Source organism: Clarias gariepinus, chromosome 10 (genome assembly GCF_024256425.1).
Source record: "Clarias gariepinus isolate MV-2021 ecotype Netherlands chromosome 10, CGAR_prim_01v2, whole genome shotgun sequence".
Classification (NCBI taxonomy): Eukaryota; Metazoa; Chordata; class Actinopteri; order Siluriformes; family Clariidae; genus Clarias; species Clarias gariepinus.
In genome coordinates this window covers 21264786-21292165 of record NC_071109.1, presented here as the reverse complement: position 1 = coordinate 21292165, position 27380 = coordinate 21264786, and the positions used below count along the sequence as shown (strand labels likewise).

At 37.1% G+C, this 27380-nt stretch overlaps 1 protein-coding gene across 1 annotated transcript in view; it reads left to right on the top strand.

Annotated features, from left to right (window-relative positions):
- Nucleotides 1-27380, top strand: part of snx25 (sorting nexin 25) — a 51081-nt gene that overhangs the window by 8027 nt on the left and 15674 nt on the right. Inside the window, exons 3-8 of the mRNA XM_053505901.1 lie at nt 2021-2237; nt 3162-3334; nt 11716-11902; nt 14782-14852; nt 18744-18934; nt 27061-27192. Coding sequence (XP_053361876.1) covers nt 2021-2237; nt 3162-3334; nt 11716-11902; nt 14782-14852; nt 18744-18934; nt 27061-27192 — 971 coding nt within the window. The remainder of the gene's footprint in view (nt 1-2020; nt 2238-3161; nt 3335-11715; nt 11903-14781; nt 14853-18743; nt 18935-27060; nt 27193-27380) is intronic.

The window sequence follows — 27380 nt, the reverse complement described above, 5'->3', positions numbered from 1 at the left end:
CAGATTCATATCAGTGTTTAACCTATTTCTAATTGGAATATAGCTGTCATTGGGAGCAAATAGTCTTTACCACACTGTTGATAGGAGTTTGGTGTGGCATGTCTGGGAGTGATTGTGTCCCGGCTGTATGTCTATCTGTTTGTTTACATCTGTATTTATTATATACAGTACCAGTCATGTGTTTTGATTTATTGTTCTACATTTTAGAACAGGGGTCTTTAATAATCACCACAGCACCCCAGATTAGAGCCGTTATGAAGGCTTTACAGAACATAGGTAGCAGACAGATCTCATTATTAACTGTTTAAAGGAGGTTTTTGCATATTTTGGATACTTTCAGAATAGTTTTACAATGTAAAAAGAAATAAAAATCTGGTGTGTCCACACTTTTGACTGGTAGTGTACATCAGACTCTCTCTCTTTCTTTCTCTCTTGCTCTCCAAATCTTCAGGCATGGCTTACAGATTTAGTTAAACAGAGTGGAAGCAATGCCAGCATGACTCACTCATGGCGACAGAGAAGACCGCTTACATCAAGGCTGCTAAAAAAACAGCAGTAAATGACATTGTGCTCAGTTCTGTGCAGTGATTGCTTTAAAGTAATTTCATTTGAGTCTCATTAATTTTTTATATATATATATATATATATATATATAGATGTGTGTGTGTGTGTATGTGTGTGTGTATATATATATATATATATATATATATATATATATACACACACACATACAACAATAATGTCAATTTAATGAGAAACCCTGTTGAAAATCTTATTCACATGCTGTTCATCCATTCATCCATCCATCCATCTTGGTCAGGGTTGCAGTTGATCTGGAATCTTTTCAGCAACATTAGGCATTAGGATAAAGACAGAGGGAGGTAAAAATGAGGAGAAAACATTGATTAGAGAGCCAATAATCCAAGAGGATTTCCATATGGACACAAAACTATACACAGACACTAACTCAGTTTCAGGATCAATACGAGGACACTGAAGCAACTGTTTCAGCCACATTACTTTTTGTTGTTTAAAGTTTGTTAAATCTTGCTTTCTTTGTTTCATGGTTGTACAACCTAAGGAAATTTACTCTTGTAAATTAGAACCCAGCATTCAGTTATGTGCTTAATGAAGATTTATTTAAAATGAAGTTGTACGTGCTTACTGCTGACCTTCAGCAGGGAAAAACAGCAGGTCATCACAAATTGCACTTGGATCAGCTTTTTGCAAATGTTGTAACCAGACTTAATGCTTTTGCAGAAGAACACAGATATTTACTGGCTTCACAGAGTTGCAGTTGTTTTCAATTGTCATGATTCTCTTGGCTGTGGTGGTACAGATACAAAGCCATCTGTTACTTGGATCCAGGCCCTTTTGTCCTACTCAAATGGTCTCTCCAGAGCTGTTTGAGTCTCTCTTACAAGGGCCATTTCTCTGCTTAATGCAGCTCTAAAACCCGAGCCAATAGGGCAGAAAACAGTCAGTGCAGCTTGTCAGTGCAAATGTCATGTAAAATAGTGTTCACGACAAACTGGAGAGGCACCAAAGGTCATTTGTCCGGTTGTCCAATCTGCTTTTATGGTAATGTACTGGCATTATTGAATTACAGCTTGCCTTAAAAGTGAATACAAACCTTTTCAGACATTAAATCTATGTAGAGTTGTATTGTAGTTTTTGTTAAGTTTTGTGTAGTCGTGATGTTCTATGTAGCACCATGGACTTGGGGGAACATTTTTTCGTCTCACTGTTTACTGTACTCGTGGTATATGGTTGAAATGACAATAAAAGCCACATGTCTTCACTGTGGCACCTGCCATCTGTGAAATCCAGATGTGTATTTGGTAAAGTTTAATTGGGGAAGGACCTGATAGATATGAGTCCCTCTGTGCTTTACAAAAGATATATGGATACTCAGTGCTTTATTGAGCCTGTAAGGCCTGTGAATTAAATAGGTTTACTGAACTGATAATGATTTAGGAGCAGGCCATGACATTTAAAATCTGTCTTCTCCCCCCTTTAGTGTTTGACTACAGCTACAGAGATTATATCCTGTCATGGTATGTGCCTCTGAGTCAAGATGAGGGCCAGCTTTATCAGATGCTGGCTGAAGATTTTTGGGAAATGACAAAACAGCTGAGGGCTCATCTTTCCGAAGTGGACATGGTTAATGTAGTTTGTAACCACATGGTCAAGAGCCTCCATGCCCATTTCTGTGACCTCAAAGCCTCCAACACCAGGTATGATGTGCGCCTTTAGTCGTTGGACTTAGCCAGTTAGTTTATCTTTTTAGCATAATTTTGCTAATATTTAATTAGGTAGATCTTGCTTACAAATTACTTTTTTATTAGTTTAAGGCATATTTAATTTCAGTTATTAATTTCTGAAGTTTTAGTAATTTATTGCTTAATTATATTATTACTTATCATAAAATTTTATGTGATTAAATAAAACTAGCCAAATTCTTAGATAGATCAAAATAGTAAAATTCTGTCAATAACTGGATCAAAATTTTAAATATTCTAAAAGTGTTAGTTTAAACTGCTATATTATCTAGTTGGAAATAGTGGCTCAGTGGTTATACCTTTGCTCCACTAATCAGAAGGTGTTGAGTTCAGATTTTAGCACTACCATGTTTGCTTCCTTAAGGAAGACATTTAACTGTTAACCGCTTAGCTGTTTTTTTTTTAACAGATAAAGAAAATTATAAAGCTGGTAATGGGTTGCATCTAAAATGATACCACTTTTAAATTTTAAAAAAGAAACACAATGTTCTAGCTTGCAGTTTACTATTTCCTTCTTACTGTAACTGATTTTACTAGACACAACCACCTCGGGTTTTAATAATCTCTAATGATAATCTCTAAGGAATAAAATGTTTCTGTCCTTAGTCATATTGTCTGAGTTTACTTCAGCACATACACACACACCTCAGAAGGCTGCAATTAGTAGAACTGCCCATCATGTCTTTATTGTTCTCTGTATTGCAGCGATCGATCAGCAAACCTCATTAGCTGAGTAGAAGTCTAAATCAGATTCTGTCTCTGTCTCTGCTTCTCTTACCGTTGTGTTTCTTTCAATCTTTGTCTCAATCCCTTCCTCCCTCACTGTGTTAACTTCTCTATTATTCCATCTCCTTGTTATCTTTTCCGAACCCTCTGTAGGCAGGAAGAGCTACCCAGGGCCTTCCCACTTCATCCATGTCTGTCTAGTCCCAAGGAGGAGATGCGTTTCCTGCGCTGCTGTTCACGCCTACTAGTCCTGTGCTTGTTGCCTTCCCGTGACGCTCGCTCCCGCAGTCTCCGGCTGGTACTGGTTGAGGTTATTGCCACTAAAGGTGACACATTTTTTACTTGCCTAAGCTACAAATACATGTTTCACTATTTTACTTTTCAACAGGCATAGCTGGTTGTTACATATATTATGTTATGTGTTAGGAGAATGATGAAATTGGTACATTTTCTTTAAAAAAACTCTTTCCACATTGTTTTAGACAGACTAGGATATAGGTTCCAGTTTTACATTTTTATTAACAGTGAGCAAATTAACCAAACAACACCAAACCAATTAAATATTCAAGCTCTTCCATGTTTTACTGTGTACAAAATTATGCTGTGTTAGTGTGATGATGATTTATGTCTGGAAAGAGGAAAAAGGAAACATTTCTGGTTTCATTAATCTATCAAAATTGCCTTTCTTTCATTCTGGCATAACTCAGTTTTATGTACACCATTTGGCCAAATGTTTTGAGAATGACACACACAAATTTTCACTAAGTCTACTTCTTCATCTTTTTGTCAGTTGTTACTTTGGTATACGGAAATATAATTAGGCTTTTCTTCACAATTACATTAAGATTATGGAAAGAGTTGATATTTGCACACTTCTTTTTCAAGACCTCTGCAATTCATCCTGACATGCTGTCAATCAAATTCTGGGCCATATTCTGAATTACTTTTGCTGTATGGTAAGGTGCTCCATCATGCTAGAAAAGACATTCTTCATCGCCAGATTGTTTTTTGTTGGATGGGAGAAGTTGTTCACTAAAAATGTTTTATATCATTCTTTATGCATGTTAGTGTTCTTAGACAAAAAACTCTTCTCCCTTGGCTGAGAAGCAACCTCAGACATGAATGATCTCAGGATGCTTTACTGTTGCCATGATACAGGAATGATAGAAGCCCTTACCTTTTGTTTAGCTTTTCAATCCCTGTACCTTTTCTAGACTATCAGTCTGTTCCTAATGATATGTTTGAGGGTGTGCGTAACCATTAGTCCTTTATCATAAATATCGATATTTATTACAACACACTCCTGTTCAAAAGTTTATACTCCTTTTTTTTTATTCTAGTTTTTTGGGTGTAAAAACTAAATAAAACTCATCAGATTGTAGTGAATCTTAGTATTAGGCAAATACAATCTCAAATGCACAAACAGCACACCTGTTGATGATCAATTAATTAAGGGATGATTGTTAGCCTGCCTGCAACTTACACTTTTAAATTCTGTGGAAGCATTAAAGACCTGCAATGATCAGATGATATTTATAATTTTTTTATGCAAATAAAATATAAAAATGTGGTACTATCTTTTGAACATAACTGTAATAAGTGTGTGTGTGTGTGTGTGAGAGAGAGAGAGAGAGAGAGAGCTTTAATATACAAGCACGCTTCCGGAACAAATTATGCTCGCAATTCAAGGTTCCACTGTTAAGTTTATATTCATATACATTTTTTGTATGGAAAAATAATTTAACTAAACATTTAATCATCAGTAAATTGAATGGTATGCATGAATGATCTGCTGGAATGATTTACGTTCTCATATTAATTTAAACTTCCGCATTGAACTTTGGAGGATAGTTTAAGTTGTCTCTCCCCCTTGCTTTTTTGCTCATCTCTGGTTTCACTCAGTTTCACATAGAAAAGATGTCCAGAGCATATCATCGTTATTTACATACATTTCATTATAATGATAGGTTCTGATACCATATTCACAGTAAGCCATATTCTTGTGTTTGGCTGTCTGTAACACAGACTTACACATACAGACTGTGTGTTCAAAATTATCCATAAGTGTAACCAGGGCCTACCCAGTATTTTATATCAATCTCGACTCAAAGTCGACCAGTTAATCTGCAGTAGGATTTATTTATTTATTCATTTTCATGTCTGAAAGTTTTTTTTTTTTTTTTTTATCTCACATTGGTGGCACCTTAAACTAAAATCTTAAGTTCTCTTGTTTTCTGGGCTCTCTAGCCCAGAGATTCTGGGCTATGTTGGCTTGATTGCATTATGCTACTTTTAGGAAACCTTTAGCAAAATATTAATGGGCAAGCAAGCTTTCCCAATGTCATTACACCACATTCACCACCCTGAAAACTTGAGACAAAGCAGGTTGGGTCCATGAATTTATGGCAGTGATGCCAAATTCTGACCCTGCCATCTGTGTAACTCAGCAGAAATCATGATCGACCTACATTTTCATGTCCTGTAGAGTTTCAGTGACCCTGCACCCACTACAACCTCTGGTTTCTGTTCTTGGCTAAAAGAAGTGGAACCTGATGTGGTCTTTGGTTATTGTAGCCCTTCTATAAGGTTTGATGTGATGTGCATTCGGAGATGCTTTTTTTTTTTTTACAAACATTGTATAGTTCATTGTTTCAGTCTGCATAACTACTGCTCACTGGATGTTTTTTTTTCCCTTTAATTCACCACTTAGAGTCTAGAGACTGTTGTGTGTGAAAATCCTAGGAGCTCAGCAGTGATGGAAATACTCAAACCAGGCACTCAAGTCTGGCACCAATAATCATGTCGGTTCAAATTGACTTTGACCACATTTTTGTCCATTCTGAACAATTGCCCAAAGCTGCTGGCCCATATCTGCATAATTGTACTGTATGATTCTATGCATTGTATGGTCAGAAAAAGAGAATTTTATTGAGGGGGGAAAAAAGGGAATGGGTTTTGAGGAGGAAGGAAGGAAAGAAGGGGAGGAAAGGAGTGAGGATGTAGATGTGTGCGTTCAGTGGCAGTGCCCATCTGGAAGGTAGGCACTCAGCTGGCGAGCATAAGCAGCAGTAGTGTGGCAAGAAGATGCTCGCAGAGACATCACCTATAACATTTGTGGCCAGCTGGCCCCTCCGAGGTCTCTTTCAGTGCAGCCTTAGGCGCGAGTCAACCTTGACGTCCGACGTCTGGGCGGCTTTCCTGACTGGACAAGGGTGCCTTACAATTTTTTTAAAGGGCGGAGCAAGCCTAAGGCCCATTGATAAAGAATTCCCCGCCAGCCGCTCCGAATTAAACGACCCTGCCCCTTCACTCACCTCCAGAAGGGGAGGCCACCTATGTAGTGAGCCCTTTGGAGTGAGTGAGGGGCGAAAAAAGATTTAGACATGCGTCTATCACTGATGCTCCTGTGATGCTTCTGTCACATGATTGGCTTATTAAAATTATTGCACAAATGAGCACAGGCATTTCTAATAAAGTAAACACTGTGTACATGCGGTGCTAAAATATGATTTTTTTGCTGTTGTTGTTTGATTAATAGCTCAAAATCAAACCACCAGTAAACACAAATGAATTGATGAGTATTGCACAGTACCTCATGTCATCGTGCCAAAACAAACTCCACAGGAATGAATAGATTTTCTCCACAATGTCACTGCCTTCCTTTTCAGTATGTCTGCATTTCAGCACACGCCATCTGTTTGCTCAGTTGCTTCCACTGCATAGAGCTGTGCTGCTGAGTGCGGAAAGTGTTCAATGTTCAGTAGATCATATAGATATGGGTATCAATAGAACACTACAGTGTATATATAACCTAATGTCACACTAAAAGTCTGTAAATTATGAAGTTTCAAAGTAATTAAATAGACAACAGGGAGCATCTTTTAAACTGTGAACATAATCTCAGGGGATAAGGCTTGGATTCGGTTGTACAGCCGTTAGCTGTGTCATGCTTGTTGAGTGACACTATTTATTTATAAGCTCCAGTAATTAGCAGGAAGCTGCTGACTGTTTGATTACTGATTTTTCCACCCACATGGCTCCCAAGCCAGTTTGCATTGATCCACTGAGAGCTAAAAAAAAGTAATCATGTGTAACCAACACATCAGGATTTAATTATCACTTTGCTTTTATAGGTAGGAAAATTTATTCTGTATGCAAGCATGGTTGTTTTCATAGTCTACCTGACAGGAGGGTGCAAGAATGACCCACTTCTAGTCAGACAGCGTGGGTAGGCATTTAAACACACAGCTCAATAAAAAGAGCAGGGTAACGGAAATGCACAGGGCCTACATTGACTTTTTTTCCTCCCTCCTTTTTTGAAATCTGTTACTAAGCAACATCTGTCAGTGGCCATACTCAGAACTGCAAATCTTTACCTACATATATTTGCTGTTTTTGCATCCCCATGAAAGAGTACTAGTGATTCTGCTTGCTACATGTCCCCTTTTTGTACAGGCATCTTTATATTTGTAGCATGTTGCCTGATCAGTCATCACTAAGAACAGACTACTTTAAAACTACTTTAAGACTTGTTTATTTGATTTGCAGACTTTGCTTTCTTGCCTGAGTGCAGACATCCCAACCAATTTCACTTGATCTGGCTATAATTTTATTTTAGAGATGCAGTGCTCTTTTAGAGCACTGCAGAGAGCCATAATGGACTGTAGGATTGCTACAGGAGTTGATCAGAAGGCAGGTGATGTGATTTTTGTTTGTCTGTTACCCCATGAGTTTGGACTTTAATTACCTCTAAGTAAATCACAGACATACTTTTTCTGGAAATTGCTATGAAACCACAGTTAAAATATCATTATTGCAGCCAGTCCTATCTAGTATTCCTCTGCCTTACTGTAAGAGAATGTGGTTAGCACTTGCCTGACAGACACACACGCACAGAGAAACTCACATTATATACATTGCATGATTTTTATTTATTTATTTATTTATTTTTTTGCCTGTTTGTTTAAACACTTAAATGATTAAGATCATCAAACAAATTTTAATATTACACAAAAATAACAGGCCTAACTACATGTGAAAAGCCCTATGTAAAGTTATTGCCCCTAAACCTAATAACTTCTTGTACCACCCTTGGCGATGACATCTGGAATCAAGCATTTACGATAACTGACAATGAGTTGCTGTAGAGGAATTTGACCCACTCTTTTATGTAAAACTGTTTTAATTTAGCCACATTGGATGAACAGCATGTTTAAGGTCTTTTCAATCTGATTTAAATCCGGACTTTGACTAGGCCACTTAAAACCTTTAATTTTGTTTTTTTGAGCCATTCAGAGATGGACGAGCTGGTGTGTTTAAAAATTGTCCTGCTGCTTAACCCCAAGTGTGCTTGGGCTTGAGGTCACAAACTGATGGCCGGACAGCCTCCTTCAGGATTTTTCTGATAGAGAGCGCAGAATTCATGATTTCATCAATTATGACAAGTCATCCTGGTCCTGAAGCTGGTTTTGATATTATGTACTTTTTATGATGCGCTGTGTTTGTTTTACACCAGATGTTACAAGACACACACCTTCCAAAACGTTCAGCCCACAGAATATTGGACTGTGAACTGTGGGATAATCAAGATGTTTTTTGCCAAACGTAAGATGTGGCTTTTTTTTTTTTTGCTATTTTTGTCCAGTCTCTTTCTTATTGTTGAATCATGGACATGTCAACCTTTCTGACTGATACATGTCAATTACTTTGTTTTTCATTTGTTCTTGAATTTGGTTAGAACGTGTTGTCTTTTGAGACCTTTTAGTGTGCTGAATATAGAAAATATAACAAAAGAACAAGACATGACATTGTCAGAGGTAGAATTAATGATTTTGATGGAAATGATGAATGTGTTCTTCAAACTTTGCTTTCATCAAAACACATTTTGCAGCAATTACAGCCTGGCAGACATCTTATCTGTCAATTTATTGAGATAATCTGATGAGATTTCACCCCATGCTTCCTGGAGCATCTCCCACAAGATGGATTGCCTTGATGGAGTCTTCCTCCGTACCATACGGTCAAGCTGCTACCACAACAGCTCAATAGGGTTCAGATCCAGAGACTGTGCTGGCCGCTCAGAATTACATTCAGAATTCCGGCTAACTTTGTTTGTTTGTGAAATGGATATTTTTTTTGTAAATTCCTTAAAAAGGTTTTTTTCTTCACAAAACTATGAAATAACATGTATTCAATTCAATTCAATTTTATTTGTATAGTGCTTTTAACAACTGTCATTGTCGCAAAGCAGCTTTACACAATCAAAATAATTATTTAAGTTTAAATGTGAATGTGTATGAATCAAAATTATAAGATTGTCCCTGATGAGCAAGCCGAGGGCGACCGTGGCAAAGAAAAACTCCATGAGATGGCAATAGGAAGAAACCTTGAGAGAGACCATCCTCATTTCGGTGAAAATGGATAGCTGGGATTGATCTGCATCATACTGTGTGAGACTGGAAGTTCAGTATAACAGAAGATGTGTTAAAGTTTATTATTAATTAATTATAATTGTATATATTATAATTAATTATTGTCAAATGCATTGCGAAATCAAGTAGTATGACAAAACTGGCTCTGATGAAGACTATCCCAGGAAAGCAAGTCCAAAACTTAGTTCTAAAATTCATTTAGAGTTATCAGCCTTAGAAATCACTAATTGTTTTTTTTAATTCTCAATCACTGTCATTTTGTGTTGATTGTTCCTTAGTAAGACCAGGTAAACTTGACTTGTGTTATGTGGTATTATATGATCTCGGAACAGTTTAATGAACACTAATAAATGTAAATGAGCACTGTATCACACTAGTACTTGAAACCATTATGTGTATTGATGCATCTCGCCTTGTTTCTCTTTCTCTCGAGTTTTTCTTACTAGTTCCTCTTTACATAACTGTTACCATTCCTCACTTCTATTATTAGAACTTGTAGCCAAACTTTAAATGTACCAGTCATATTGTTTCTATCTCAGTATGAGCAATGACAAACACTTGTCAGGGCATAGACAGGTATTTAGCTGTTCTATGCCTGGCAGCCTGGCACTAATTTGCAAAGTGGAGCTTTGGCCATCTCACACTGTGTCCTGCTGTTAAAGTCAGTCAGCCATGGGCTGTCTGTTAACCATTATTGTTAATTACTTTCTTTTTGCATTTTTGCATATTTGAAGTTATTGCCCTTATTTAGTTCATTGCATTTACAAAGACACACATGTGGTAGTCTGATTGTGGTATTTAGGGGTAGAAAATATTTCAGTGTTTAATTATTTTATACTTGAATCAGGGCTGCATGATTGCCGATGTAATAGAAATCATATTTTTGTTGGCTTAATGCCGAAATCAATTCTCACTCTTGATTTTTTGACCAAGTTTAGAAGAAACAATTTGTATATTAAATTCTTACAAATGCAGACTGTGATGGTTAGATCTATTTTCCTGGGAGATGTTTTCAAACAATCTCATCAACCTTTTGAAATCCTGAATTTGTGTTGCATGAGTCCAGATTAATCAAATTAGTCTGAAACCTCCTTATAATTTTAAACCTGCTAATTGTGGAGGGTGTACGCTGATTAAATAATCAGTCTTTGCTACTGTTTCCATTTTGCTGATAACAAGTCATGAGAAAATGGCAAAACCGAATTAAGAAAACCTTCTGGGCTTAATGACCTACTGGCAGATTTTGATTCACTCTTCCTATTCATTTGTTTTGTATATTTAATCTTAGTTTAGTTTTAATGGGAAAATAGTATTCAGTAGACAATATTAAACATTTGTTTAGAACATTAATTGTGGAAAAAATCTGCTTATATTTTCACCTTAAACTTTTATTTTATTGTTATTTTATGTCCTGACTGTTGAGCTGAGTTTAAGTCTAAATCTGAAAGATTGCAAATGTTAAGAACAGATTTTCAATTTATATACACCTATTAGCCCATAACATTTAAAACTACTTATGAGCTACCTGAATACAGTCATTATCTCATTCCAACTGCAGCTGTCAAGGGGTGGAATATATTAAGAAGCATGTAAACAGTCGTTTGTAAAAGTTAATGTCAAAATTGGAAGGATTTTAACGACTTTAACAATAGCTAAATTGTGATGACCAGGTGACTGGGGCAGAGCATCAGCAGGTCTTGTGTTAGAAGTGTTAGAAGCTTGCTATGTAACCCCAAACTGTCAGAGTCTGAGTGCCCATACTGAACTTGTTCACTGTAGGACCTTGATTAGCAGAACTAGACCAAAGAAAAAGGTTGTTTTGTATGATGTTTTTATTTTACATCATATATATGGCTGGGAGCTTGCATTTCACTTTTCTATACATACAGCATGAACAGAGATTTTTCAGTATCCTTGATGCTGTTATTGCCGTCAAAGCTGCTTTAACCAAATACTATTACTGATTACTTACATGTATGTAAATAGGATATTTCAATCTTTATTTTTTTAATTTATTTTTTAAACTATATTAACAAAACACCTATTTTTACTTTGTCATTGTGAAGTGTTGTGTATGAAATGATGAGAGGGGAAAAATTATTAGAGTCTATTTTAGGATAAGTGTAAAACAACAAAATATCAAAAACAGGAAAGGGTCATGTTCATCTTTAGAGTTAAAATTTATTTATACAGAACTTTTACACTGTTTTTTCCTTTCTTTCTCTTTCCCCCTTTTCCTCTCTAACACACTCCCTCTTTCGCCCTCTCTCTCTCAGTGTTGAAGCCATTGGTGGAGGCGCTAAGCGATCCAGACTACATTAATCAAATGCTGTTGGCTCAGCTAGAACACCGGGAGCAATTGAACGAGCACCACAAGAAAGCGTACACGTATGCACCGTCCTATGAAGAGTTTATTAAACTCATCAGTAGCAGCTCTGACATTGACTTCCTCAAACAGCTCAGGTGAGACATAGCACCCTCATCTGCTGTTGCTTGTTTTGTCCACTATTAAGTCTTAGTCACATCCCTTTGCTTGCACTGTTGATTTTTGTATTGTGCCACTTTATTGTCCAAACCCATGTTAACTTTCAACAAGGATGGATTTCTTATTTAGCTTTTAAAGTACTTAATGTATACTGCAGGGTGCCTTTTGACTCCTTATTTTCATTCGGTGTCATACAGAAATACACTTTCTATTTCAAAGTGCTGGAAAGCAGCTGAGTTTATTGTAGCAGTCAATCACAAGTGACATTTGAACATTAGGGAGAAAGTTTTCTGAATGATTGATCTGTACAAATGAAAGATGGGTTTGGGCTTTTTATGTAAATGAAAGTGCAGTCACTTAACCCTGCAAATTTGACTTTTTTTATGGTTTAGTTTTGAATTGGCTAGAAGCCCCATCTAGTTAAACTAGAACTCTATATTTATATTTCGAAATTTATATTTTTCAGTTTATGAAATAACTGGAGAATGGGCATCACATGTTTCTTTGTTCCAAATATAATGAGCATTTTATCTAATGGATCAGTTTCCATGACATTTCACTATTTGTTAGTTCAATTATACTTTTAAATTACTCTAAAAAATTTTAGAGAGTCAAATTAACCTTAGTGGGGGATCTTTTCTTAATTTTTTAATGAAAAGTCTTGTACGATAGAATTAAACAGGCTTTCTGATACAGGCTGATTATTTCAGTCTCTAATGTATTTTTCTGAAATGCAAACTTTGTGATTTAATGGTGCAGTGAAAAGGCAGAGCAATACTCATGTAGTGATTGAGTAGGATCTAAAGGCAGAACAGTGACATTCTTTTGAACCTTATTGATTCACACAAATGGCTGCTATTGGGGCATTAATGGGGCAGTTACTAGGCAACACAGGTAAAGATGGGTCTTATGAAAAGCTAGATGATGATGAACAAGCTAGAAAGAAGTGATGATTGTTAGAAATCACAGAATTGAGCACTGGGCATATGGTATATAGAAGCTTAACCATACTGGCTTTTTATGGTCTACTTGACGAAATTCACTATCTTAGGGATGCATATTAAAAAGATTGTTTTTACTATTTTGCTTGTTTTACGTGCCATGGGGACAAAGTAGTATGCTTACTCTACCACACTATATTTATTGATTTTTCAGGGATTTTCATATCCTGGATCCTTTTACTTTTGAAATGTATTAACCCAGTTTGATTCCAGTCAGGAAAGCTAATGTAAACCTTTATTTTAGACAAAACCCATGCTGCATTATCCTGAAGATGAACATGAGAAAGAAACCTTGACAGGAGCCAAATTTAAAGGAAAAGTCATCCTCATCCAGATCGTATGACAAAAAAAAATGTATTTCTCTGAACTGAAGTCATAAGTGCAATTATATAACTGGAACTGTCTTTTAGTTGAGGCTACCCACTGTTCAGTTGTGTAGACTTGGATACGAAACTGTGGCAATTTCAGTCAAACTATTCGAGCAACAGAAGGCATAAACTATCATAGTAAAACTTTGTATCAATTCACTGTCAACAAACCAGAGTGATCAATCGATGAATTCACTAGTGATATTTATAATAATAATAACACTGCACACCATGCCACCATAATCATTTAAGTTATCCAAGTGTACATTTTCTGGTAGTCATAGTCCCAGTTTATGAATGAGCTTATATAATGTCTAGGCATTTATAATTTATAAAAACAATACAACCTCTTATGGGAACTTTCAATAGTGTGTAAATCTCGTTCAGACCTTTATTTGCTTTATTGCTCATCATTACTCAAGTGCACTTGGATTCCATCCCATCACAGGACTCTTTTTCATGTTGTCCTTATACTTAGCACCCGTAAAAGGCTGCACCCCACTTAACTTATGTATCTGTCACCTTTGTCTTGCTCATGATATACTGAAATCTATGTCCATGTTTAAGAGTAAAGTCTAGAAGTAACATTTATGTAACCTTATTGTTATTACTGACATATAGTAATGTCAGTAACCAGGGACCACCCAATACGATACTATCATGATACATAGATACTGATTCAATTTATTTTACGAATCTGTAATCACGATTTTATACATATCCTGATGCAGTATTTCTTTTTTTGTTACAAGTCTAACCAAACTTAATGCCTTAACCTGTAGGATTAAAACGTACCTAAATTAAAAAAAATAAAAAAATTGTAGTCAGTGTGACGATAATTAAGAACTTTATCAAAATGAGTTTTCAATAAATGTTTCAGCATTTTTTAATTGATTATGATGGTTGAAATTATATTCATTTTGTTTTTCATTAGCCATTTTCTAGCTCCAAATGATTTCTATCTACTGCAGATATTTCATGTAAATCAAATCGAATTTTAGTAAGCTAATTTCATTCAGTGCATTCTTTCTCCCTCGTACTTTCCCTGTCAAGAGCTAGAGAGCGGATTAAACAGTAAAAGGAATGCAACATGAATGCTTGTGCTGATTTTCTTTAGACAAAGAAAGGCCAAATGTTTTTTTGCTAGCAGAAATGGACTGTCTGATGAGCTTTTCTAATTCAATTCAAATGTTTTTCCTCATGAAAATTTTGTTGATGCCATGTCTGTTGTTGATGTCACTTACACTTCTTTAGTAACTGTTGTGTACTGGGAGGTGGCATTTTACAGTATGTGAATGTGAAGTCTACTGTTCAATACAAGTTCTTTAACTTCTTCAGGGAATTCTTAATAAATTAGGAGATGGTTCAAGCGTGTAATATCTCACATCACTTTTGATTGTTTAAATATGGCAGCATTTAAAACAATACAGTGCTTTTTGTTAGGATGCTATTTAACCACTAATGTGCAATTCTTTGAAATCCAACCAGGTATCAGATAGTTGTGGAGATTATCCAGGCCACCACTATCAGCAGTATCCCCCAGCTCAAGAAGCAGAAAGGTAAGCCTGCCATCCACACAGAAACAAGACAACAAGTCAGTGTTCGTAGGACAGATAATAAATCTGCACTTATCTGCACTTATTAGTTCAGCCACTGGAAATTATGGACAGGAGAACAAAATAATCCACACCCACTCGCAAAACCATGACATTTATAATACTATGCAAAGAGCAACATATGGCCAGTAAACAGTAATTAGTGAAACAAAGTCAGCTTTGTCGACCCTTTACTGTCAGGTGCAATTTGTTTACTGGGCATTCTGCAAAACCACCCACAATTCATATGAGGACTTTCTGTTGCATGCACGCACACACACAAACCAAACATAATGTATGGGATTTATTTTTTACTTTTTTTTTAAGTAAAGTGCAGGTTAATTTGTGTTACTTTTACTAAATTTTTTGTCTTCATTATTTTTATGTATTTATTTTTTGGGGCTTAGGAACGAATAACTTGAATTTCCATTATTTCTTATGGGAAAATTCGATTTGGTTCACAAGTGTTTTGTAATATGAGCCAGCCTCTGGAACGAATTATGCTCATAATTATTCTGATATTTAAGGTGGCATGGTGGCTTAATGATTAGCAATGTGGCCTTATCTTTAGGATTAAGGGTTCGATTCCCACGTCGTGTCTGTGTGCATGGAGTCTGCGACCCTAAAAACAGGATAAGCGGTACTGAAGATGGATGAATGAATAAATACTCACTCACTCATTGTTTGTACTGCTTTATCCTATATGCAAAAATAGAAAATAGTAAGGAGCAAGTGTTAAAAAGTTACCAGAAGAACTCATATTCTCCAGCATGTTCAGTAAACCTGCTGTTTTACTTACAGTACTGTGGAGTCTTGGGCGCATGCAAAATAATTTCCACTTTTTAAAGCATGTGAGCGTCACACCTGAAGAGAATGACATTTTAAGTATTCATCTTTTATTATTTTACTTAAATATCTTGCTTACCACATGCACAAGAGCTAAAATTAAAAGCTGATGGCAAAATAAGAGCTATTGAGTAATTGTCATTAGTAATTCGATTAATCATTTCAATAGTTGACTATCAAAATAGTCGGTAGTTGCAGCCCTATACTGATGAAATGCATATTGTATCCACATAATAGTTTTACCCAAAATACTCTTTTTCTCTTCTCTTTCTCTATTTTTATCTTCATTATATATTGATATAATAGTGATTATATCAGTTTCACTGCAGCTCAGATGCCTCCAAATGATGATTTTACAAAACGATCTAAAATGTATTTACACATTTGGTTGTTGGTTTAATAACACATCTGAGTCATGTCATGACCTCAATACAGGTAAACATCAGAGCAGCAGTCTCCATGGTATAGGGGTTGCACTTTGTTCAGACAACAGGCAGGTCAGTAATTGTAGCTGGTTTATTAAATGTAATCTGATAGAGATGACATTTAATGCATGCTCTTTCAATTATTCTGTGGTCCATAAAAGGAGCAACTTCTCTACAGCTAAATGTCTCTGTCTGACAGGGTTATTTTTGTGCTTTTATAAATATCTAATTTGATTAGTATTTTATAACTTTTATTTGCATTTATTCCTGTACAAATTGCTATTTTAAATGCATTTAACATGTATGCAATATTGTATAAGAAGTGTATCAATGGTAATTTCCTAAATTATTTTTTATAATTTAAAACGTTACACTGTGTGAATTATTTAAGCTTAGCTCAGTATGTTTGGCTTGTGCAGCCAGATTGTGATTTTATATAGCATATAATGTGTAACTTGTCCTTTTGAAGGTTAGATGGATAACAGTTTTTCATAACATGAAACGGCACCATTAAGTAGCTAAGCACATACAGAGCACACTTCATGTCATAATCACAGAAATGGTTACTTACAGTGAGATTTTTTTGCCTATTACTTTGTCTGAAAAGGATACACTGCATAAAGAAGTATACTACCACTTAAAAGTTTGGACATGCCTTTTCCCCTTTAGTGTTTTTTTTTTATTTTATGCCAGTTTTAACTGATGCATATTAAAACTAAACTACTTTGTTTTATGCAGAGGACAGTCCATCATTACTTTAAAAATCAGTCCGAAAAATCTCAAGAACTTTGGGAGTATCCCCAAATACTCCCCAAAACCATTAAACACTATGAGGAAACTGGCTCTTATAAAGACTGTCCTAGGAAAGTAAGACCAAGAGCTACCTCTGTGAAAGAGGATCGTTTTATTAGAATCACCAGCGTCAAAAAATGCCGATTTACAGCACCTCAGATTAGAATCCACATATAAATGCTTCTCAGAGTTCAAGCAGCAGACATATTTCAACATCCATAATTTAAAGGAGACTGCATGAGTCAGCTCTTTATGGTTAAAGTGCAGCAAAGAAACCATAATTCCGGAAGAACAAAAAGCAGAAGAAACACGAGGAATGGACATTAGGTCAGTGGAAAACTGTCCTTTGGTCTGATGAGTCCACATTAGATATTTTAGGTTCTAACCATCATGTCTTTATTAGACATACGATGGGTGAACAGACGGCTCCTGAATGTGTGGTTCCTACTGTCAAGCATGGAGAATAATGAAGTGTGACGATGTGGGGGTGCTTCGTAGTGACACTGTTGGAGAATTGAGATTACATTTAACCAGCATGACTACCACAGCATTTTGCAGAGATATAAAATCTCATCTGGTTTGCACTTGGTGGGGTCATCATTTGTTTTCCAACAGGACAATGACCACAAATACACCTATAGATTATGTAAGAGCTGTTTGTCCAAGAAGAAGGGCCATGAAGTGCTGCAAAAAATGACTTGGTCTCCTCAATCACACAATATAAATCTAATTGAGATAATTTAGGATGAGTTGGACCAGAGAGTGAAGGAAAAGCACTCAACATCTCTGCAAACTCCTTCAGATTGTTGGAAAACCATTCCAGTAGACTACCTCAAGAGGCTGACTGGGAAATTCAGTGCCATATATATAATTCTATATATTTTATGTCAATTTTTCTGTCTTTGGTATTAATATACAATGTTGAATACAATAAAAATAAAGAAAAAAACATCTAATAAGAAGGTGTGTCCAAACCTTTGACTGGCACAATGGTATGATGAATGTAATGAATGAGTAAGCTTAAAGCATAAACCTTGTGTGAAGGTCTTTGATTCCTCTCTTTGTTCTCTCTTTTTTGCTTTCTCATACACCTGACAGCTCCACAGTAATGGGCCAAGCAATAAGTCATCATACATGGCTGTCAGAGGATTGCCTCCTGTAAAATCATGCAGAGACTGTGAAAATTAATTCTCCCTGCCCCCCTTTCCTTCTCTCTCACTCTCACTCCTCTTTTTTAAAACATTTTTGTTTCCTCTTCCTGCTATTCCATTGTCTCAATGCCCAACAGAACACGTGATGACGTCTGTACTCAGTGACTGCTCTTTTTTTTCCCCCCACTACCCGTGCTCTTACAGTTATTTCTGCCGCACAGCTGGCTTTGTGCAACTGCCTTTCTGAAACAAAACACATGACGTGGCCCATATAAAGCTTTCTGGCTCATGGCTTGCTCATAATTACAGCATTTATGTCTGTAATATTTGAAAAGCATTTAGAATTTTATTAATGGCTCCACATCTGTCAGTCCTTCACAGTTACTCGTCCTTAGGGAGTAGGTGTCTTAATGTGGTTATGATATTATTGTATTATTAGGTTTACCATTGTTTAAGGCTTGTCTTGGGTTGGAGGGAGACTCAAGGTCTCACATTATGATTACTCCCTTTTAGATGCCCTAATATTATGGTTTCTCTTTCATGATCTTCCAATTGTCCTGCCAGAATTCTTGTTTTGTCCCACTTTTGTTTCTGCTGCTTTCAGTATAATTTTCTTTCTCCCTTCTTCTCCAATTCCATAGACAGTAAAGGGAAGGAGACCGCTGCTATGAAGGCGGACTTGCTTCGGGCTAGGAACATGAAGCGCTATATCAACCAGCTTACAGTGGCTAAGAAGCAGTGTGAGAAGAGGATCCGGCTGCTGGGGGGTCCCAACTACGAGCAGCAGGAGGACGGGAATCAAGACGAGGGAGATGGGCCTCAGGGCCAGAAGGTGAGGAGAATAGTGCTGCATTGTCATCCCAGTTCATTTAAACAAAAATTCCAGTACTGCGAATTCAAGTAAAAGGAATTTTCCTTGAAAAGTGATGACAAGAGATAGACACATTTAAAAAAAATTTTTTTGATAAAACAGGGCATATTTCATATTTCAAGTTAAAATGTCTAGTGGTGCTGCTATATTTAATCAGTTTTTGCAATACACACATTAGAGGAACTGAGCTAAAAAAATTGCGCAGAAATTATGAATAGCACCATTCTATTATGCAGACACAGCACCAGAGCAGCCCTCGCACTGTTTGCTTGTTTTTGCATGAGCACATAGATTAAAGCAGGAATGCACACATGCATGTATGCGCACCCACAAGTGGACAATAGAAATACAGGGGAAAAAAAGCATAGTGAGAATTCATGTAAGTAAAAATAGAAACAGAAAAATGAAGATACCTTTTATTTGGTTTTAAGTCATATGACCAGTTCAATTCCACATTCTGTGTATACACGGATGGATCAAAAATGGACAACCACGTTTCTACATGAGCAATAACCGACCAACATCACTACAGAGTCCGTATCCCAGACCAAAGTTCAATCTTTACGGCAGAAGCCCGGGCTCTGTTACTTGCTCTGGAACATATTGAAAAAAAAAGGAAACAAAAAGCATTAGTATTTACCGAATCAAAATCCTTCTTACAAGTTTTGGAATCTATAAAAACAAATTACCCAATAATCATTAATATATTAATCAAGGCAAACCAACTACAGAAGAACCATCACAATATTATTATGGATTCCAGGACATAGTGGAATTACGGAAAATGAACCAGCTGACATGGCAGCAAGACAAGCCCTTACAGAAACAATTAATTGTATGCCAAATCCCACCCTCTGACCTCAAACCATTGATAAATCAATATATAATAAATAAAAGGCAAGCAGAATGAAAATAAGCATACCAAAACAACAAATTATTTTAAATCCAGCGTTAGAAAAAAGATGCTATCACCCCTTCGAATCAAGACACGACCAGGTCGTATGTACAAGGTGCCATATAAGCCATACAAATTTAACCCATGCGTATTTATTAAAGGATGAAGAAGCTCCAAAATGGCAGCTCTGTAGAACTACTCTAACCATAAAGCACATACATTTGGACTGCCCATGTTTTAATATGAAAACTATAATTTTTTATTTTTTTTTTGGGATTTTTCCCAGATTTTCTTCCAGATTTTAGTCGTATCCAATTCGCCTCCGTCACTAGGGGGCTCCCACTTTAAGCTTCTACTACCAGTCAGTCGGTTGGGCTGCAGACTATTACATGTTTCCTCCGACCCACGTGACGTCACCGACCGCATCTTTTTCAAGCTGCTCGCTCACGCACCATTGTGGGCAGCGTAACACACTCGGAGGACAGCGCTATCCGCTCCTTCTGCTTGCGTGAGCTCACAGACGCCCCTGATTGGCTGTAGAGCCGACAATAATGTGGGAGCCCAAAGTACCTCTCATCCCTCCCCTATGAGAGAGCTCGGTCAATCAGCTCTCTCTAGGCCTCCGGCTGTGAGAGGTTACAGCATCACCTGGGGATCGAACATGCAATCTCCGGATGTTAGGGCGAGCACTTTACCACTGTTATCACTGTTTGCTTGTTTTTGCATGAGCACATAGATTAAAGCAGGAATGCACACATGCATGTATGCGCACCCACAAGTGGACAATAGAAATACAGGGGAAAAAAAGCATAGTGAGAATTCATGTAAGTAAAAATAGAAACAGAAAAATGAAGATACCTTTTATTTGGTTTTAAGTCATATGACCAGTTCAATTCCACATTCTGTGTATACACGGATGGATCAAAAATGGACAACCACGTTTCTACATGAGCAATAACCGACCAACATCACTACAGAGTCCGTATCCCAGACCAAAGTTCAATCTTTACGGCAGAAGCCCGGGCTCTGTTACTTGCTCTGGAACATATTGAAAAAAAAAGGAAACAAAAAGCATTAGTATTTACCGAATCAAAATCCTTCTTACAAGTTTTGGAATCTATAAAAACAAATTACCCAATAATCATTAATATATTAATCAAGGCAAACCAACTACAGAAGAACCATCACAATATTATTATGGATTCCAGGACATAGTGGAATTACGGAAAATGAACCAGCTGACATGGCAGCAAGACAAGCCCTTACAGAAACAATTAATTGTATGCCAAATCCCACCCTCTGACCTCAAACCATTGATAAATCAATATATATTAAATAAAAGGCAAGCAGAATGAAAATAAGCATACCAAAACAACAAATTATTTTAAATCCAGCGTTAGAAAAAAGATGCTATCACCCCTTCGAATCAAGACACGACCAGGTCGTATGTACAAGGTGCCATATAAGCCATACAAATTTAACCCATGCGTATTTATTAAAGGATGAAGAAGCTCCAAAATGGCAGCTCTGTAGAACTACTCTAACCATAAAGCACATACATTTGGACTGCCCATGTTTTAATATGAAAACTATAATTTTATTTTTTTTTGGGGGGATTTTTCCCAGATTTTCTTCCAGATTTTAGTCGTATCCAATTCGTCTCCGTCACTAGGGGGCTCCCACTTTAAGCTTCTACTACCAGTCAGTCGGTTGGGCTGCAGACTATTACATGTTTCCTCGACCCACGTGACATCACCGACCGCATCTTTTTCAAGCTGCTCGCTCACGCACCATTGTGGGCAGCGTAACACACTCGGAGGACAGCGCTATCCGCTCCTTCTGCTTGCGTGAGCTCACAGATGCCCCTGATTGGCTGTAGAGCCGACAATAATGTGGGAGCCCAAAGTACCACTCATCCCTCCCCTATGAGAGAGCTCGGTCAATCAGCTCTCTCTAGGCCTCCGACTGTGAGAGGTTACAGCATCACCTGGGGATCGAACATGCAATCTCCGGATGTTAGGGCGAGCACTTTACCACTGCGCCACTCTAAAGCCATAAAAACAATTTTTAATAATAAAACAAATTCTACCAGAACGTGCATGCGACTTTTGGGTTGTGGAACAAATCTGTTTTATAGTCTTCGTGCCTTTGTGGAGAGCATCAGTAGTTCACATGAAGTTATTTGGCATTCTCTCTGACTGTGTGTTGGCGGGAAATCAATTATACAGAACTCTTTCTTGAAGGCTATTTATGTTGCCTTGATGTTGAGGTTTGCACTTAGCATAGGAGTTATTCTGGTATTTCTATTGATAAAAGAAATATTGGCACTGTTATTTGCTGTTGTGGAATAAAAAAATAAAAAAAACATTCCGTGATTGGAAATTAAGGTTTTTGTCCACCTGCCACAGTGGCTGTTGGATTCCAAAATATCCACTAGCCACTTTCTTATTTTAACCAGCTGTGTGTAAGTTCACATGAAAAATAGCACAGCAAGATCTACAATATTCAAACATGATTATTTAGTTAAATAAGCTATTTCTATGGGTAAAAATTTACACTCATTAGGAGTGTAAATAGAAAGTTTGCATGCAAAGCAGTACTTGTATAAAACAACTGACCTCAAGTGTTCTCTTAGGCAGAAGTGAGGTTCGTCAGGTGTAAAAGTTTAAACAGTTAAAACTTTATTAGAAAATTGTGTTGATCTGGTGCTTTAAAGTTGATGGTTGAGAATGGTATTTTTACCTCATTATCTGCTGATTACTGCAGACCGCCACATAAGGTTAAACATGAGTCTCCATGGACAGTGATGTTTGCAGATGACATTGTGCTTAGTAGCGAGAGCAGGGAACAGGTGGAGGAAAATTTGGAGAGGTGGAGGTATGCTCTGAAAAGCAGAGGAATGAAGGTTACCTGCAGCAAGACGGAATACATGTGTGTGAATGAGAGGGACCCAAGTGAAACTGTGAGGCTACAGGGAGTAGAGGTCAAGAAGGTACAGGACTTTTACCTAGGGTCAACAGTTCAGAGCAACAGAGACTGTGGAAAGGAGGTAAAGAGGCGGGTTCAGGCATGTTGGAATGGGTGGAGAAAAGTGTCAGGTGTGTTGTGCGATAAAAAAGTATCAACGAGAATGGAAGGAAAGGTGTACAGGACAGTGATGAGACCAGTGATGCTCTACGGCTTAGAGACAGTGGCACTGAAGGAAAGACAGGAGGCAGAGCTAGAGGTAGCAAAGATGAAGATGTTGAGGTTCTCTTTGGGAGTGACAAGGATGGATAGGATCAAGAATGATTTCATCAGAGGGACAACCCATGTTATATGTTTTGAGGATTAGAGGAGAGATTGTGAATATATCGGTAGAAGGATGCTGAGGTTGGAACTGCCAGGCAGGAGGTCTAGAGGAAGACCAAAGAGGAGATTTATGGATGTAATAAGAGAGGACATGAGGTTAGTTGGTGTGAGAGAAAAGGATGCAGAGGATAGGGTTAGATGGAGGCAGATAATTCGCTGTGGCGACCCCTGAAAGGAAACAGCCGAAAGACAAAGCAGTAGAAGATGGATGGATTGATGGATACTTGTAGATAGATAGATACTTACATACCTCATTCATTCATTCATTCATTCATTCATCCATCCATCCCTATGGGGAAATTCACAAATGGTGACCTCTCTGGTGAGAGTGCCGTTGAACTCATGTAAGTGTGATTTGCAAATGTCATCATCACCCCTCAACACAACCTCCTGCATCACTCAGTATAACTGTCTCAATCCAAATAAACTCTAGTTAAAAAAACATGCTAGAGAAAATGAATGTAGACACACTACAACACAACATACATGATGTAGACACACTACAACACAACATACATACCAACACACCAACATCAAACTGCTATAGAGATAGTCATACTTTGTGATGATTAACTAACCTTGTGCATTTTATTAATGTTACCTACTGAATTTCTCTCTCATGTAAGTAGGAATGTATTTTTTCCCAATGGGGTTTTGAATGTTGCTTTAAGATTTTTTATTATTTATTAAAATATGGTGTTTTTTTTGGTGGCACGTTGGCATAGTGATTAGCACTGTGGACTCACACCTCCATGGATCAAATCCTACCTTTGGGTCTGTGTCCATGGAGTTGCATGTTCTCACAGTATTTAGTGGGTTTTCTTCGGGTTCTCCGGTTTCCTCTGGCAGTTCGAAGACATGCACAGAGGTGAATCTGCATTTCCAAATTGCCCAGTGAGTGTGTGAGTTTGTGAGTCTGTCAGTCGTTTGCCAAGGACCATACAATTGTAATAAAAACTTTTATTAGAAAAAATAAAAGAGGGTGTATATTCTCTCCCCTATGGCTGTAAGTGCAATACTTTTACTAGTAACTGGTAACATTGAAAAAAGTTGCATCAGATGCCATTTTCTTACGCATAGTCACATAAGAAAGTGGTTGGAGAATTCTAGCATTTCTTTATAAAATATAAATGATGGAATTTACGACATGTTAAAAACTCAGCTGCTGATATGATGCTTTATATGTAATGATGACATATGCGCTGTTAAATGAATTGTGCTGAAAAATTATCCTCATCTTACGTTGTGCTGATGATATTTTGTTGAGGCTGTGTTCTTCTGACTCATGCATAGAAATAAATAGTGATACAGGCCCACCTTTTACTGCCCTAATTTGTTATTGCAAAAACACATTTAACCTATTACACACACACCATGACTAATACTACTGTTTTTATCTGCAGTTTCTCTCCACTCCCCATTCTTTTGCTCCTTTGTTCTGTTCTTTCTCAGAGAGGGTGCATACTATAACATAAACTTATCCTGCACTTAATGGTATTACATGGTGTAATGTGTTCGGTCCATAATCTCTTTGTCTCACTCTTCCTTTCTCTCTTCCTTTCTCTCTTCCTCTTCCTCTCTCTCTCTCTCTCTCTCTCTCTTTCACTTACACACACACACACACACACTTTCATCGGTCCCTACTTGAGATGTCTTTGCAGATTGGACTTGGGGATTGTCAAAGCCTGACAAATTATTTTGCTTTTTTTAAGCTCACTAGATATGAAATCTTGTTCTCAAGCTCAACTAACCGTGTGCTCAGTTATTCAAGCTTACTATAATTATAATAACTTTGAAGTCTTTATTCACAGGTATAAGGAATAGCTATGAAATTGTGAGAGTTTTTTTTGCATTCTAAAATTGAGCTATCTAACAGTATTCTTGTATCATGCTAATACCAATGTAAAATCTAATTCACACTTCCAAAGCCTCATTGCATATTTACTAGGAATGTATTTACTAGACTTGCACTGGTACACTGTGTTCTTAGTGGTGATTACAGAGATGTCCACTTAGATCATTATCAACACTGCATGATTTTGCTGCACAGCAGGAGTGTTACTGCTCATTTAAGCTTTCTATTAAAATCTGAATTGTTTTTCTGATGGATGTAAAGATGCAATCAGCTCCAGAATAAAGTCATACTTCCAATATAATTCTGTACCAACTCCCCTATAACTGCTTTTGTGTCTGGTTTATAGTATATATGCACTGTATGATGTAGCATTAAGATTGTCCTTTACTGGAACTAAGAGTCCTAAACTTGGTCCAACATGGGAGCTCCACTGTCCACAAAGCAAAGTCCATGAGTACATGGAAGTTAGATCTTAGATCAAGATAGATCTTTATATTTATGATATAATGATATGTAGGTCAGAGGACTGTGAAGGCGATGGCAAAACCTTCAGCTTGTGCCTCTTAAGGTTTTCCATTGTGGTATTTGAGGTGTGTTAAGGATCATTATATATTTGTAGAGGCCATCCTCATTAATTGAATCCATCCTTCCCTCTACCTGTGAAATGTTTTCTGTTTCCTTTTTCTGCAATACAACCCCAAAGCATGATCGATCCACCACATGCTTAACAGTTGGACTGGTGTTCTGTTCACAAAATTTTGTACCCTTTGTTCTCCAAACATACCTTTGCTCATTGCGGCCAAAGAGTTTTATTTTAACCTCATTGGTCCACCGGACTTTTTCCCAAAATGCATCAGGCTTGTGTAAATGTTCTTTTGCAAAATTCAATTGCCAAAATGTGTGGACACAGGTTTTATTCTGATAATTCTTACGTGAAGGCCATATTTGTGCAGACAACAGTTAAACAGTGGACCCCAACTCAAGAGTGACAAATCTTCCTAAAGGTCTTTTGCAGTCAAATGGGGCATCACCTGGCCTTTCCTAACGATGACTGTGAACAAACCATGCCACTAACAGGCTAATTAAGGTCTGAAAACTTGGTTAAAGTTATTTGAGAGCTCAAGTCTCCTGGGGTTCCCATTTTTTTTGCAGGGTGCTACTTTCCCTTTTTCACTCTAAAATTGTTAGAAACCAAAACAATATACTGATATTGCTTAAATCATTGCAAAAAAGTGTTGCATGTTTAACTTTATGGCTTTTTGAGATCATTTCATTTTCAACTTGCTTAACTACAGTATTTACATTAACTGAAATTTTGACCAGGGGTGCCCAAACATTCGCATGTCTAAGAAAGATTCAATTATCTGTCACATAGCAGTTAGGATGTTGGGGTCAGCGTGCTGGGTAGGCCTGGATACAGAAGCCCTTGAGTAAGGCCCTAAATCCCATCTGCTCTAGGGGCTAACAGTGGTAGCTTGGCAGTGCTAGGGCTTGAACTACTGACCTTCCAATCAGTAACCCAAAGTCATAACTGTTTGAACCACTGCCCTAGACAAGCCTAAAAACATAAAGTAATTATGATAAAATTATTGTTAGGTGAATAGTGTCAAAAATAAACAACAGCTTCATGATTTCTAAAAGTTGTTTGGAAACATAATTGACTAGGTAACTTATTTAGTAACATTAGATAGAAAGCTTGCCACAAAGGTTCACAGGGCATCTGGTTGAGACCAATTATGAACTTGAGTTACATGTCTGCAGAACTGTAGAAGTCCAGAAGCTAAAAAAATGTCAAGGTAGTAAAATTTGTAAGTAGAAATTGCTGTATGTTATAATTTTTTGAATGAAATTTTATTTTGGTATCTCCAGTCATTTTGGTACTGCAGCATTCACATTTAAAGGAACAATCTTATACGTATAGACGTAGAACATTTTTGCATGTACTGTCCCTTAGTCTGACAGATTAATTTTCTTTTTCTTGCAAAGATTCTTCAGTTCGAGGAGATCATGTCTAATGCTGTGTTCCGGGAGCACTTCCGTGTTTATATGGAGCGTGTGGATAAGAGAGCCCTCATCAGTTTTTGGGAGCTGGTAGAGATGCTCAAAAGTGCAAACAAGGTGAGAGAAAGCATGTGCCCTCCTAAGGAGAATATTTGCTTACATTTTGAACTTTTATGTCAGTTAAATACTTACCAATTGATCAGCCTTTCTGAATGCAGATCTTTGTTTAGTGTTTTGCTAGTTAATAATATCATATGATAAACACAAGTTGACCTGGATAGCATTGTTGAATGTGCTGGAGGCAT